The sequence below is a fragment of the Muntiacus reevesi genome, chromosome 4 (assembly GCF_963930625.1).
Source record: "Muntiacus reevesi chromosome 4, mMunRee1.1, whole genome shotgun sequence".
NCBI lineage: Eukaryota > Metazoa > Chordata > Mammalia > Artiodactyla > Cervidae > Muntiacus > Muntiacus reevesi.
The window spans coordinates 65,340,860-65,354,953 of NC_089252.1; the positions used below are offsets into that span (position 1 = coordinate 65,340,860).

At 44.4% G+C, this 14,094-nt stretch overlaps 1 protein-coding gene across 3 annotated transcripts in view; it reads right to left on the reverse strand.

The window, feature by feature from the left end:
• GADL1 (glutamate decarboxylase like 1) overlaps positions 1–14,094 on the reverse strand; it is a 230,813-nt gene that overhangs the window by 194,703 nt on the left and 22,016 nt on the right. For all 3 annotated transcript variants that reach the window (XM_065932922.1, XM_065932921.1, XM_065932920.1), the window contains exon 2: positions 809–981. In XM_065932922.1, coding sequence (XP_065788994.1) covers positions 809–981 — 173 coding nt within the window. The remainder of the gene's footprint in view (positions 1–808; positions 982–14,094) is intronic.

Consider the following 14,094-nt stretch of genomic DNA (forward strand, 5'->3'; position numbering starts at 1 on the left):
AGCGCCGGCTCCGAGACCCGAGGGCATGTGCTTTGGGGCAACACCCTTGACATCTTGAGGCTCACTTTGCCCCTCGTCTCTAAAATGGAGTTGATCAATAGTACTGGCATCTTAGGGATCTTTACAGATTCAACACACAAACACATGGGTTAAATACACAAACACATATGGAGTAGTTCTTAGAATATCAACTGGCACTTAGTAATTACTATTAAGAACAGATGTCGTTAGTGGTGATTCCAATATCGTTTTGTGTCTGAATTCAAAAGTTAGAACTGGTCACTGATACCAGTCAGAAAAGTCAAACTTAACAACTAAGATTTCCAGTCTAAGCTCAGATAAACTGCTAGTAAAGACCCTCAGATAAATTTTAAAACTTTTCACACTTTTTCTACTGTCTGCTTGATTTCACTAGTAACATAAGGAATATGCACCAGACAATGGAAAGCAGGGTGTATGCTGGAGACTATAGAAATCAAATCATCGTTTGATTTACAATTTGTATCGTCATCTGGGACAGAAAGGCTCCTCCTGTGCTTCACAACCTTACCTGGTTACACTCTGGGTCTCAGCCAATCTCCCCACGCTTGCTGGCTGCTTTCCAGGAAAGCAGAAACTGGATGGGGGTCTGGAAGCTGAGGTAGGGTGGGAGAGAGGGTACCAACTTTGGTATCTGGGCATCCCCTTGACACAGGATGTACACAGGAAATGAAAGCATGATTCCTGTTCCCCTTACATCTAGCCATCCAGGGGTGGATAAAACCTAGCAGACCCATTCTCGCGGTCTCTCATAGGCTTTTACATTTACCTTCTCATTGATGTCTGTAGCCTTCAAAACCACCTCCTCCATTATTAGTCTACAGGCATCTTCCACAAATTTTTCTCCTGCTTTTGCATCTATTGTGGGGCCGTTCAGTATGACTCCATCCACAAGAACCACGTTCTTCCTGCTCGGAACCATCTCTTGTGGACCGATATCTCCTGGAAGCACACAATCAAACCATGTTTTAGAGAGAATCTTATTCCAGCACAAAGCAAAGCATGGAGGAAATGGTTCACGATCCCACCTTCAAAGGGCATCCCTTCATTTGATACATCTGAGGCACTTAACGCTAATAGCTTCTTATGGTGCCCAAGGATACGACAGAGTTGAACAAAGAAAGTTCCATTTTCCATTCTGCAGCATCTTTTGTTTAGTATCAGGGAGCATGCAGGAGTTCAAGCAATGTAAATTCAACCCATTTTATTCACTCATACAAACATCTTTCAGACATGTGCAAAAATGATCTTTGTAACCACAAGCCCATGTCTGCTTCATGAGCACACACTCTCTTGTAATTTAAGGATGACTGTATGTTTCCTTTTCATAAGTCATTCCCAGAGAAGAAGAAGAAATGTCAACATGTCTCTTCTTCTCATTTTACATCTTAAGCCTGTGATTAAATGCCCCCCTTGCTGTGTCTCTGAAAGCCCCTCGTTAAATATACTTGGCCATTTCCTATTGGGAGGAGGAGGAAAACAGAGCAGCGTGAAGGTTCCTGTAAACCGTATCTCACACTTTGCAACTTCTCAAACTTGCAATTTAGGCAGGAGGATGGAACAGAACACTTTCAGGACTGGACAGCTGCGGGTCCGGGACTAAAGGTTAAAAGTCAATGTGGAAATCTATATCTGAGAATAAAGGTTACTGCCTACCCAAAATAGCTCTCCTCCAAATTAATTCTGGCAACTTAATCCAGATATTCAACCAATATCTGCCTCAAGCTCTAACTTGATCGTATGCTCTCTTTCTAATCAGTATCTCTTTCCTCCTTGTTACAGATATTCAATAACTTGTGAAAAGTTACACAAACAATTTTTAAGTATTTTTCAGCGCCTTGCCAAGCACAGTACCTCCCTTAAACACACTGATGGGTCTGTATGTATTTCAAATATTTTCACACCTACTGAGGGTTCTAACAGTATTTACATTTATTACAGTCTTTAATTCTATGACCGGCAAACTGAAATGGTGTCCACAGGCAGATAAGAACATCGCGGGAAGATTCTCCAATGCCAGAATGATACAATCTGTAGCAAACGATCCATCTTTTATCCTCAGACTGAGGGGTAAATCATTCAGAGCTCTCACGACGGATCTCAGCTTCATCCTTAGCTTTAACTTGTCTTCCCCTTGGAAAGATGTGTCTAACATGGTCTAGGGTCAAATGGTGGAGCCCTGGAAATGAGCTGTTGGATGTAAGTGCTTACCACTCAAGACACTTTCCTCCCCCCCAAATTTTAGGTCCTAAAAAAAGTTGGAAAAGAGGGCAATTATTCAGGGAACCCTGGCTATGTCAGTAGGCAGTGCTATTATTAAGCACACAGAAAAGGTTTGATTTTTTCTAACCTCATTAGTGGGATTTCAGGTTTCTATTGCCCAGGGAATAGCAGCCACTCTGTAGGCCTCTAAGAGTCTCTCTCCTTCTCTCTCTCTCTGTTTCTCTCACACAATCACACAATGTCAAACACCCACTTGCAACCAAATTAGCAGAGAAATTGAAATTAAAATTGTCTCTTGCTCCAGAGCCATCAATTATAGAAATCTATAATGTCTGTATAGATTTTGAACAATTCTATAGGAGAAAACCCTAGTTAAAGACGATGAAGGTTTGGGTATAGGTTATGCATCTTCTGTTGATGTTTTAATGCTACAACAAGATGTGATCGCATGCCTCTCCTCCCCCCCCTGCCACACCATCACATTGGCCCAGACTGGAGAAGACTCTCTGGAGGCTGGACAGTCAAACTGTGCTCTTCTGGGGAGGCACATCAGGACTCTGTCTGCTAGAGCTGACAGCAGTAAGTACTCGAGCCTTCTATGAGAAGAATGTTCCAGGAAGAACACACCCAGAATCTGTCTGCTCTTCAGCACCCCCTCCCTTATCACCATCAAATGCCTGGCTTCACTTCCCATTGAGCCCTCCAGCTGCCACCCTGCCCCATGTACTGTGAAGGCAATTCTCAGCAAGGCAGCTCCCGCGTTTCTTCAAAAAGCTAAGTCAGATCACATCACGACTCTTCTGTTCAAACCATTCAGTGACCCCTTGTCAAATTGAAAGGCAAAGTCCTGATAATGACGTCGAAGGCTTTAAATGAGCTCCTTCCCCCATTATCTCTTGGGCATCAAACCACTTCTCTAATTGCTGCCCTCCAGTCTCACCACGTCCTACTCACTGTGGCCTCTTCACTCTTCTGTGACTCTCTCCTTAAGCACCCGTTTCTCAGCGAGGCGTCCCCGGTGACCTCCTTTCACACTGCACCCACTCCTCTCGCCCACATTTTCCTCGGCTTTATTTGACTCCAGAGTGGTAACACTGGAGTGTATGTACAATATTTACTTATTTACTTGTTTAAATACTGTCTTTGCAACAGAGATTACACTCTGCAGGAATGATCCAGTTCCTATCTGCGGCTGTCTGGTTCAGGGCAGCCGAAAGTGCCTCTCAGTTTGGAAGAGTTCCATAAACATTTCTTGGTTACTAGATAAAAGTCTGGGACCCCGGCTCCTTCAACCAGCCAGCGACCATGTCCCCTCCTCTGAGACGCTATCACAGGTTGCCAGCCCTAACCAAGCAGGAAATGCCTTTGGTAGGAGCAGGGCAGACACAGAACTCAATTCACGGACTAGAAAGGACCAGCAGGGGCTGAAAGAAGGACCCGGGAAACAGGGTCGATGAGGCAAAACTGAGTTTGCAGTCTGGGTCACCAAGGGAAACCACGCGTGAGAGGCTCCCACTCTCCTCGTCGTGGGTTCTCTTCACCAAGGCCACTTTCTTTCTCTTCTCCCTCCTTCTCTGTTTTGTAGTCTTTTGATGTCTGAAGGTCAGTCCATGAAATATCTCACTCCAGGAACCACACTGCCAAACGTGGAAACCAGTCAATCCCAAAACATTCTGACTTCTTTATTTCCACCAATTCCTCAACTGCATACTTTCCAAACCCCTATCTATATAATTAGCTCATCTTCTGTTTTGTTTGAAAAGATGCACCGTTCTTCCTTGCTGAACAAATCATAAAGTGAAAGTGTTAGTCACTCGGTCGTGTCCAACTCTTTATGACCCCATGGACTATAGCCCACCAGGCTCCTCTGGTGGAGGACTCACGGAGTTCTCCTGGCAAGAATACTGGAGTGGGTTGCCATTCCCTTCTCCAGGGGATCTTCCCAACCCAGGGGTCAAACTTGGGTCTCCTGCAGATTCTTTACCATCTGAGCCACCAGGGAAGCCCAAATGATAAATTCAGCTTCAAATACTCTTTCAGAGTTTCATAGGATTAAATGAATTAATACAGATGAAGACCTAAAGCAATACCTGGCAAATAGTGGGCTATCAGTAAATATGAGAAATATTAGCTAACTCAGGAAGTGTTAGGTAACAGCAGCAGGCAATCAAGACTATTTATTAAATACATAAATAAACAGGAGTAATTACATGTGACAGTAAGCTATGACAGGGGAAAGGGAGATCTCAGAGTGATTAGACGACAGGGTAGCGAACTCTAAAGTGACTGGGAGTTATCTTCTGGAACAGTTGGAGGAAGGAGCCTCAGTGGGAGGGGGTTGCCCCATGAAGAGAGCTGAACTTCCAACCACGGTCAAGCACCTCTGTCCGCCCTGAGTGGGCAGCTGTCCAGACTTCCTGCCTTGTCACTTTCCACTTTGCAGGAAAGCGGCTATTTGTGTAGAGGTTTTATTTCTTGTAAAAGTTGGCTTAAAGCTTAACATTCAGAAAACTAAGATCATGGCATCCCACCACCTCATGGGAAATAGATGGGGAGACAGTGGAAACAGTGTCAGGCTTTATTTTTGGGGGCTCCAAAATCACTGCAGATGGTGACTGCTGCCATGAAATTAAAAGACACTTACTCCTTGGGAGGAAAGTTATGACCAACCTAGACAGCATATTAAAAAGCAGAGACATTACTTTGCCAACAAAGGTCCATCTGGTCAAGGCTACAGTTTTTCCAGTGGTCATGTATGGATGTGAGAGTTGGACTGTGAAGAAAGCTGAGCGCCGAAAAATTGATGCTTTTGAACTGTGGTGTTAGAGAAGACTCTTGAGAGTCCCTTGAACTGCAAGGAGATCCAACCAGTCCATCCTAAAGGAGATCAGTCCTGGGTGTTCATTGGAAGGACTGATGCTGAAGCTGAAACTCCAGTACTTTGGCCACTTTGGCCAGAGTTGACTCACTAGAAAAGACTCTGATGCTGGGAGGGATTGGGGGCAGGAGGAGAAGGGGACGACAGAGGATGTGAGATGGCTGGATGGCGTCACTGACTCGACGGGCATGAGTTTGAGTAAACTCCAGGAGCTGGTGATGGACAGGGAGGCCTGGAGTGCTGCAATTCATGGGGTCGCAAAGAGTCGAACACGACTGAGCGACTGAACTGAACTGACTTTATTTCTTGTACCAGGGTGGAAACAACGACAGAAGGGATCCATGTCTCAATTTTCTGGACGTCCCAGGAAACAGTTTGGTTGTTGGTGTTCGCAAGCACTCAACAACTCTGCGCTGTTGGCTGGCAGCATCATTATCTTAGAGGTCATCTTATCTAACCCTCTCACATAGCCCCCAAGCCCCTTCCCCAGCCCCATGGCTGAGGAAACAGGAGAGCTGAGTTTGAGTCTCTCAGGTTCTCTGATCCTGGAATAACACTTTCTCTCTGTGCTTCACTTTCCCTCATCAATAAAACAGGAGACAAGGCAGGAAAAGTGCTGGGCCGGCTGCTCTCTCACTTACACTAACACTTACACTTATACTAACATGCAGGTGGGTTTGGGACCACAGTTCTTGTGGACCTCTCAGATGCTTCCAGAATCTAACATCTTTGGCTGCTTGGCTTCTCTCTTATCATTTAATGATTATGTATTCATTTCAACAAACATGGATTACTCACCTCCCAAGTGCCACACAGCAGGCTAGAGGCTAAAGACAGGAACTGGATCATCTCCTTAAGGATCTCAAAGTCTCTTTGGGGAGTTAGGTGCTGAAAATTTACAACAGTACAAGACTTGTGGGGTAGACTCTGCTCTCAAAATTTTACAGAGTTAAAAAATTTAATTGTCACAAAATTTCCAGCTGGTTATTCAGTTCTATAGTTGAGGAAGTTGAGACACAGAGAGTTTAATTGGCTTGCCCAGGGTCACAGAGCTGGTTAAGCAGTGAAACTGGGGTGAATAATACACTGAAGCTTTATGAAGGAGCAGCAAGATACTGTGCTATGGACGTCTACAGTTTGTAAGGCAGTGTTAAGGAGTTAATAATGACAGCAAGATGAATTAGACTCACTTTCTGTCCTCTGTAACTGAGAGTCTCAGAGTTTGAATAATGCAATATTGATAATGAGTGTCACATGTCCTGAGAAGGACATCAATAACATGTTGAATGCAAACAATGTAGACATGTTGAATGCAAACAATGTAGACATTTAGGGTTACGGCTTAGGGTTACAGGAGAAGCTGAGGGGTCAGAGAAGACTTCTGAATTCGACGACTTGTCTTCTCTCTAAAATTCTGCAGTAATTAATAATAATTTTAAAACCTCTTCATTTCTTAAAGTAACAACTCCATGACAAACAGTAGGAGGGGTCACAAAGCTTCTGCCACAGGGACTCTGAATCTGCCCTGTGTCATCTCTGCAGGCTTCTACAGGAGAGGAGTAGACAAAGCAACTCTAACTTCTCTCCCGTGGGGCTCTAGCCCAAACATGAAGACCTTGTGCTAGCTTCGGCAGCACATATACCAAACGTGAAAACTTTGATCGATTCTCATCTAAATCTCTTATTTTGCCAATTAAAACTGCTCCAGCTTCTTCCACGGATCTGACAATCCATGGTTGCTCATCTGAATGAGTTTATTTCTAATAAAAGGAGGCATAGCCCAGGTGTGGTCTCACTAGCTCCAAATACAGTGGATTGGCATTTCCCATTCTCCGGTCAGTATAATTCCATTAGTGTCTGAGTTGATCCCCAGGCTTAAGCTTTGAAACCAAGGAGATGCTGGCCCCAACTCTAATTGTGCCACTGTGGTGTTACCCAGGCTACTTAACATCTATGTGACCCAGCCTTCGTATCTGGCCAATGGAGAAAACACTGGGTCGTTGGAAGGGTGGAAGACAGCCTTGCAAGCTGTAGAGCCGAGTGGCAGGAACAGAGCATAGGACACAGTGAGTAGGGACCATTACTAAGGCCAAGCTAATGAACTCTCTTCCGGTGCCAACACTGCATCCTGGTTCGGGTAAAGGTCAGATCTTTGTCAGAAAATCAACCAGTAAGAACCAAGCTTGCCATATGAGACTCTTTCATTGTTAAGAGAAAATTAGCTCTAGGAAAATAAGTACTTGCTTCCAAGGAGTAGAAAGAGGAACAATGAGCTAAAAGTGAAACCAGGCATCTGCTGGGGAGGCCAAGGAACACTTCAGAAAAGCTGTGCCAGAGACACTGGGGCCCTAGCGAGAGGGTCAGGACCTGGAGAGCCTAGTGGGCCAGTCCAAGACGGGCATGAGAAGAAAGCGGGGGAAAGAGGGTGATATTAATAAATTAATAAGGGCCTCCCGGGTATGAGCACCCAGCCTGGTGCCTGGGAATACAGAAAGCAAAAAATGCAGTCTGCTCTCAAGTTGTTAGAGTCTTGAAAGACAATATCCAGGGGAAAGGGAGAAAAAGACAGCTGTAAAGAAGTTGAAGGGACAGTGCTCTGTATTGGAGTCTTCTAAGTCAGGTGTTTCTTCTAAGCTTGAAAAAGTGGACCCCTAACTTGGTTGATGTACCTGGCACTGTCAGATTTACCCACTCTTTGCATTCCTTTAGAGTTTCACATCCATTTTAAGCCATTTGTGCTGTCTTAGATACAGCATGCCAGTGAGAGGGTAGCTATGGGCAGCCTACAAGGAAGACAACTATAGGAAATAAATAAATATTAAGAAATAACAATAATACAAGGCACTGGCCACAGAAGCTCCAAAGGTGTGGATAGTAGCAACAAGTTCAGGAGCTAAGCGTCTGAATCTAGCTCTGTAATTGGTTTGATCAGAGACCTGACTTAGACACCAAATGATGTCCACAGCACAGCCCTAAAATATGAAGTTACAGGAGCAAGTGCTAAAACTATACTCACAACTTTAGTCAGTTAGAGATGGGCTTTCTTGTTTGTGGTTTAGTCGCGTAGTCTGTCTGACTCTTTTGCAGCCCAATGGACTATAGCCTGCCAGGCTCCTCTGTCCATGGGATTTTTCCAGGCAAGAATACTGGAGTAGGTTGCCATTTTTTTCTCTACGGGATCTTCCTGACCCAGGGATCGAATTCGTGTCTCCTGCATGGGCAGGCAGATTCTTTACCACTGAGCCACCTGGGAAGCCCTAGAGATGGCAGCCAAAGGCAAAAAATAAATAAATAAATAAAAAGACAATAAGACAATGCAATCCTTTGGTCTTATTTTGAGGGTTAAACTCACTTTACTTGAAATTCACAGTAAATTAATACTTCTTTCATTTATACTTCCCCAAATATTTATTGAATACTAGGTATGTGCAAGACACGGGTAGGCACTGTGTGAGACTCAGAGAGGAGTCAGACATACAGACAGTAACCACACAGTCCAGTAAGGAAGCTTAGACACATTTGTGAATACCTAGGATCCCACCCAGAAGGTGTCAAGTATGATACCTGAGGTCGGATAAAGCACACACTGAAATTCCAGAGAAGGGCTTCTGACTGTGAGAAGCAGAAAGTCCTTTTAGGTTAGATGGTATTTAGAATGGTTCTCCATTCAATAATTCAGCAAATATTAATTTAGGTCCTGTTATGTTCAGAACAATGTGTGAGGCACTGGAAGCTGAGCAATGCACAAGAAGACACAAATTTACTTGGGGTGGATGGGAGAGAGAGTTAATAAAAACAAACAAACAAACAATTTAAATAACTGCAGACCCTAACAAATGCTTTAAAGGAAGTTACCTGAATGGCTTGATAGAACAAAGACAAGGAGGAATTTCAGATCTGATCAGGGGAAAGTATTTCCTATGAAGAAACATCTGAATTAAGATGCAAATGAGGAGAAAGTTCCAGATGTAAGAAGACATGAAAAGAGAGTAGTTTAGAAAAAAGCAAAAGATGTAAATAATCTATAAATTGTTCTCTCAAAGGAAAAGAAAGAGATCGGTGTGGACCAAGTGTGAGGACACGGGGAAGGGAGAATAGGGCGAGCTTCGGAAAGACGGGTTCGGGAGCAGATCTGGCAAGGTGTTTTATTCTAAGGGCAGCAGAAAACCACTTAAGGGTTTTAAACATGCTCTGGTTTATATCTATGACAGATTTCCCTGGCACCCTGCAGAGTGGGGCCTGTCTCAGGGCAGACGTGGAAATAGGGAGGCTGCTCAGGAGGCCACTGTGCAGTCCAGGCAGTAAAGGCTGGTGCTCTGACCTGGGAGGAGATGTAGAAAGAAGATGCAGTGAAGCGCTGCAACCTGGGAGACTTCGGCAGTAAAGCCAGGAGGACTGGCTGATGATGTGGATTCAGGGGGTCAAGACAACAGAAGAATCTTTGAAGACTCTTGAGTTGTGGACCTGAGCCACCAGGGAACTGGTAGGGCCCTAGGCAGATGGGGGACCACCAGAAAAGGGCCAGCTGGGTCAACGTGTGGTAAAGTGGGAATGGCATATCAGGACTTTTGACTGATTGGTAGAAATTGGTTATGATGGGGTAGAAACAAACGTCATGGAAAAGACATTAAGGACAAAAAAAACAACCTGAACTAGGCAGAAAAAGGAGTGAGTGTGTGTGTGTGTGTGTGTGTGTGTGTGTGTGTGTGTGTCCAGGAAACCTCAAGAAGTTCTCTTCACCCAAGGGGCAGGGTCTGTAAAAGGCAGAAGTGACTGACTGCTCAGAGGTGGCAAGAATGCCACTGAGGACTGAGGACTGTGGATGTCACCTGATGGCAATGGGAGCCAGGTGAGAATTTCTGATGAAATAAGAAAAGCACCTGAGAAAGATGAAGTGGGTACCAGTGACGGGTTCAGACAGCAAATCAAGAGCTCAAGTTGGGGAAATATGATGGCAATAATCCAGGCCAGGGAGAGGGAGAACATGAAATACGTAACAGACAGGATGGGAAAGTGAAGAATTAGTCGTTCAGTCATGTCCAATTCTTTGCGACCCCATGGGCTGTAGCCCGCCAGGCTCCTCTGTCCATGGAATCCTCCAGATAAGAACACTGGAGTGGGTAGTTATTCCCTTCTCCAGGGGATCTTTCCAACCCAGGGATCGAATCCAGGTCTCCCACACTGTGGGCTGATTCTTTACCATCTGAGCCACAACGGAAGACTGGATGAGGCTTATACTTAATCTGATCTCTCCCCTATAATACCGTTACTGCAAAGTTGAAGCCAGGAACCCCAAGTTTTTCTAAGAAGCCTTACAACTGTACTTGGATACTACAGCTTTTCTGCACTCCAGGAAGTCTATCTTCTGAAATGATCTTTGGGTAAAAGGTGACAGAATAAGATAGGTAAAAGTCATGTTGTGCATCCATACATCAGCTCCTCTCTTGCAAAGCATGTAGGAACACAGAACATTTCTGGGTGGTGACATGCTCCCATCACCCCAAGCTTTATTTTGTGAGATCCTCTTGTGTTAGCACCTGGGCTGCCAGTTAAATGACTCAGAGTCTGTGGAAACACCAAGCCATGACCTTTAACATAACAGCTAGGTCCATTAACACCATCCATCCTCTGAGACGGCAAGCTTCTTAGAATGGAGTCTCTGAAACTGCCTCTCCAATATCACTGTCACTGCCCTACCAATGGCCGATACATGCACAGTTCACCATAAACTCTATTTATTTAACTTCAAAATGTTTACCTATCACAGGGCACTGGGCCAGAAACTGGGTGACATTCTGATATTTTTCAGGAGAGTAGGATTTCCCGAGACGTCTACTCCTGTGACTTGAGTAAAGGCTACTTGACAAGATCTACATGCTGGTATGGAGAGTGTCGTCTTGTCAGGCTGATGGGCAGCTCTCAAGACCACCTCACCCACCATTCCCCTCTCTACCTTATGAATTTCTCTGATGGATACAACTTCAGTTTGCAAGGACTTAGATGAAGCCAGGCTCTATGAGAACTCTAGATCGGCATGTGCAGGCAGTAAATTTCAGCCCCAGGCTACAGAACTTGGCTACAGATGATGTGCTTTGGTCTGGCTCAACAGTAACGTGTTCCCGGGAGCCGCTCTCACCGTGACTGCCCTCTTCTTCATTAGCCTCCTCCCCTCAACAGTCACCATTCCTGCTGGCCTTTCCCCTCTGCCATCTTCTTGGCTCTGTACCTTCCCTGACTCTTCACCTAATTTCTTGCCTATAATATCTCTGAAACATTAGATTTGACTTGTAGCCTTATCAGTGACCCTCCTGTTCTGAGAGTTCTGAGAGTTAAGGCCGAGTAGGGAGAATGTTCCTTTTGAGTTTGCTTGTTAGCTTGGGCAATTTTTGACCTGGCTAGCATCCCAGCTGGAATCACTCTTCCCCGCAGAATGCAGTCTTGGCACCACCGTCAGTTAGATTTACCCCTTTCGTGGGTATTTCAAGTACCCAGTATTCCAGGTCTTCAGAATTGCCTTGGCTCCTGTTTCTTCCAAGGTCTCATTATTTAGCTTTCTCACCAATTCTGTGAGTTCTCCCAAATCCTTCGAGTAAGCCCCCCCCTTCTAGTGAGCAAGTCATTCCGTGTTCTGCAAAACCAGAGAACCGTAACTAATACTCAGAATAACTTGGCTTCTGTAGACATTTATAATCAAGGAACGTTAAAGCCCACTAGACATAGTTTAATAAGTATATTCTTTGGACCTTCAGAGCTTCTTATCTATTTTTAGTGTTCTCCAAAACTTAGAGGTCACCCAGCTACTACCATCAGAAAATAAATATTATATTTCTTCTACCTTATGAAATGTTCCACTCACATACAAGTCAGGATGTTTGTGGCCAGTGGGTAGATCACTTCTTAGTAAAAAGCACCTAGGAGACCATGGGCAAAAATAAATACCATGCCAGTCACCTGTGTGACTTTATCTTTTCTAGCAGCTTTTCCAGTAGTAGTATGCAGAAAAGGAACAAAACTAGCATTTAGAAAACAGTAGTTAACATTCAGTACTTGCAAGGGATCAGGTACTGAGCTAGGTATCTTATATATGTCATTTCATCTAATTCTCATAATAATTATATTTATTAACTCAATTTTACAGACAGGATTGAAGCCAGAGAGACAAAGAGAACTGTAAGTGTCAGAGACATAATTCAATGCCAGGTGATCTAAGTTCAGACCTCACATTCATAAGGACTGTATTCTTTTTCTCCCAAAAAAGATAAATAAGAAGACATTATTTCTCATGTAACCACTTTAAACTATTTGGATACATATTTTGTACTCTGAGAGTAACAAGCAATTATTTTGGAACTGTGTATAAACTGCAATGTGCTGCAATGTAATATATAGTTTTAAAACCAATTTACTCAAGTGTTGACTGCAGGATTTTAAATGATTCCATTTAACCAGCAATTTAAATGAAAATTTAAATAAATGCTATAAATGGGTGCCTCATTTGCATGATCTGTTGATTAACTCTGACGTGGTGCTCATCTGTGCCAGGCTTCTGCCTCCTTGCCTAGGCCTTCAGAAGGTCATCTTCTAGCTCAGAAGTGGGCAACGACTCTCAGCTCAGTATCCCAACATGCATGCTAATTCACTTGTGGCCACCTTCAAGTGCAGAGATCTTCACTGACCAAAATCTCTTCGTGAAGTTTATTACGTGGAACTGGAAAGGATACGGTAAGAAGCTTCCCGGAATGGCAAGAAGGCCTCTCCAAGAAGCATCTTTAAGAAATACATTGTCTAAACGGCCTTCTAGGAAGTGGGGGCTCTTATTTGCTGGGCAAATGCATTGCTAAATGGGGGATGCAAGTGTGGGTTCAGAGATGAATTGCTCAGTAAAGCAGAGAAGAGGGTAAGGCAATCACTAGCACCTTCCTCCTCATCCTTTATGCTACACAGAATCAGCCTCCCCTCCATATAATATTAGAGCAAATATTTCAAAAAGCTTAAGCTACCTGGGAGGCAACAGTTACATAAACTACAGTAAAGATGGTGCCCCAGAAATGGCAAAGGCAGCAGCTCTGAGGGTGCACACATCTCACTGCTGCTCCTGTGCTGATAAATGAAGCACTCAGAGAACACTGCATAAAAGACCATAAAGGCATTGGCATGGGCTAGTCCACAGCTGAGACCCAATGAGGCGTGAGTTTAGAGCCATCTAGAGGATGTGCCAAGCTGAGTTTTGGGCCAATTTTGTGCAGGATCATGGGATCTCAGAGCTTGAAAAGCACTTACACATAATTTAGGAAATGTCCTCATTTTGAATTTGAGAGAACTGTGATTCAGTGGCACACAGACTGACATTCACTGTGACTCTATTGGATGTCCTGAGGGCTGCCCGCACTGCACCTCTCATAAGCATTCAGAACCTATTTCACGTATAATAGCGACCATTCATTTAGCCCTTCTGTGGGTCAGACTTTGGTAAGTCCTTTACAAAAAGTAGCACGTTTATCCCACACAACAACCCAGTGAAGATACAAACAACTAAAACCCACTCTGGCTAAGTACAAGATAGTTTACTGGATGGGTGTGCAAGTTATCTATAGTTGTGTAACAAATGACCTAAAACTTTGTGGATTAGGACAAGGGTGGGGACTTCCCTGGTGGTCCGCTGGTTAAGGATCCACCTTGCAATGCAGGGGACGAAGGTTCAATCCCTGGGCAGGGAACAAAGGTCCTACATGCCACGGGGCAACTAAACGCTCAGCCATAACTAGAGAGCCAGTGTGGCACCACGAAGTGGCCCACGTGATGTAACAAGGACCCTGCATGCACAACTGAGACCCAACACAGCCAAGTAAATAAACTTTAGAAAAATACAAGGATGTGCTGTTTCCTACGATCCTGTGGCTTGGCTGGGTGCTTTTCCGGTCTTCCCTGGGCTAACTCACACACCCACAGCGGCC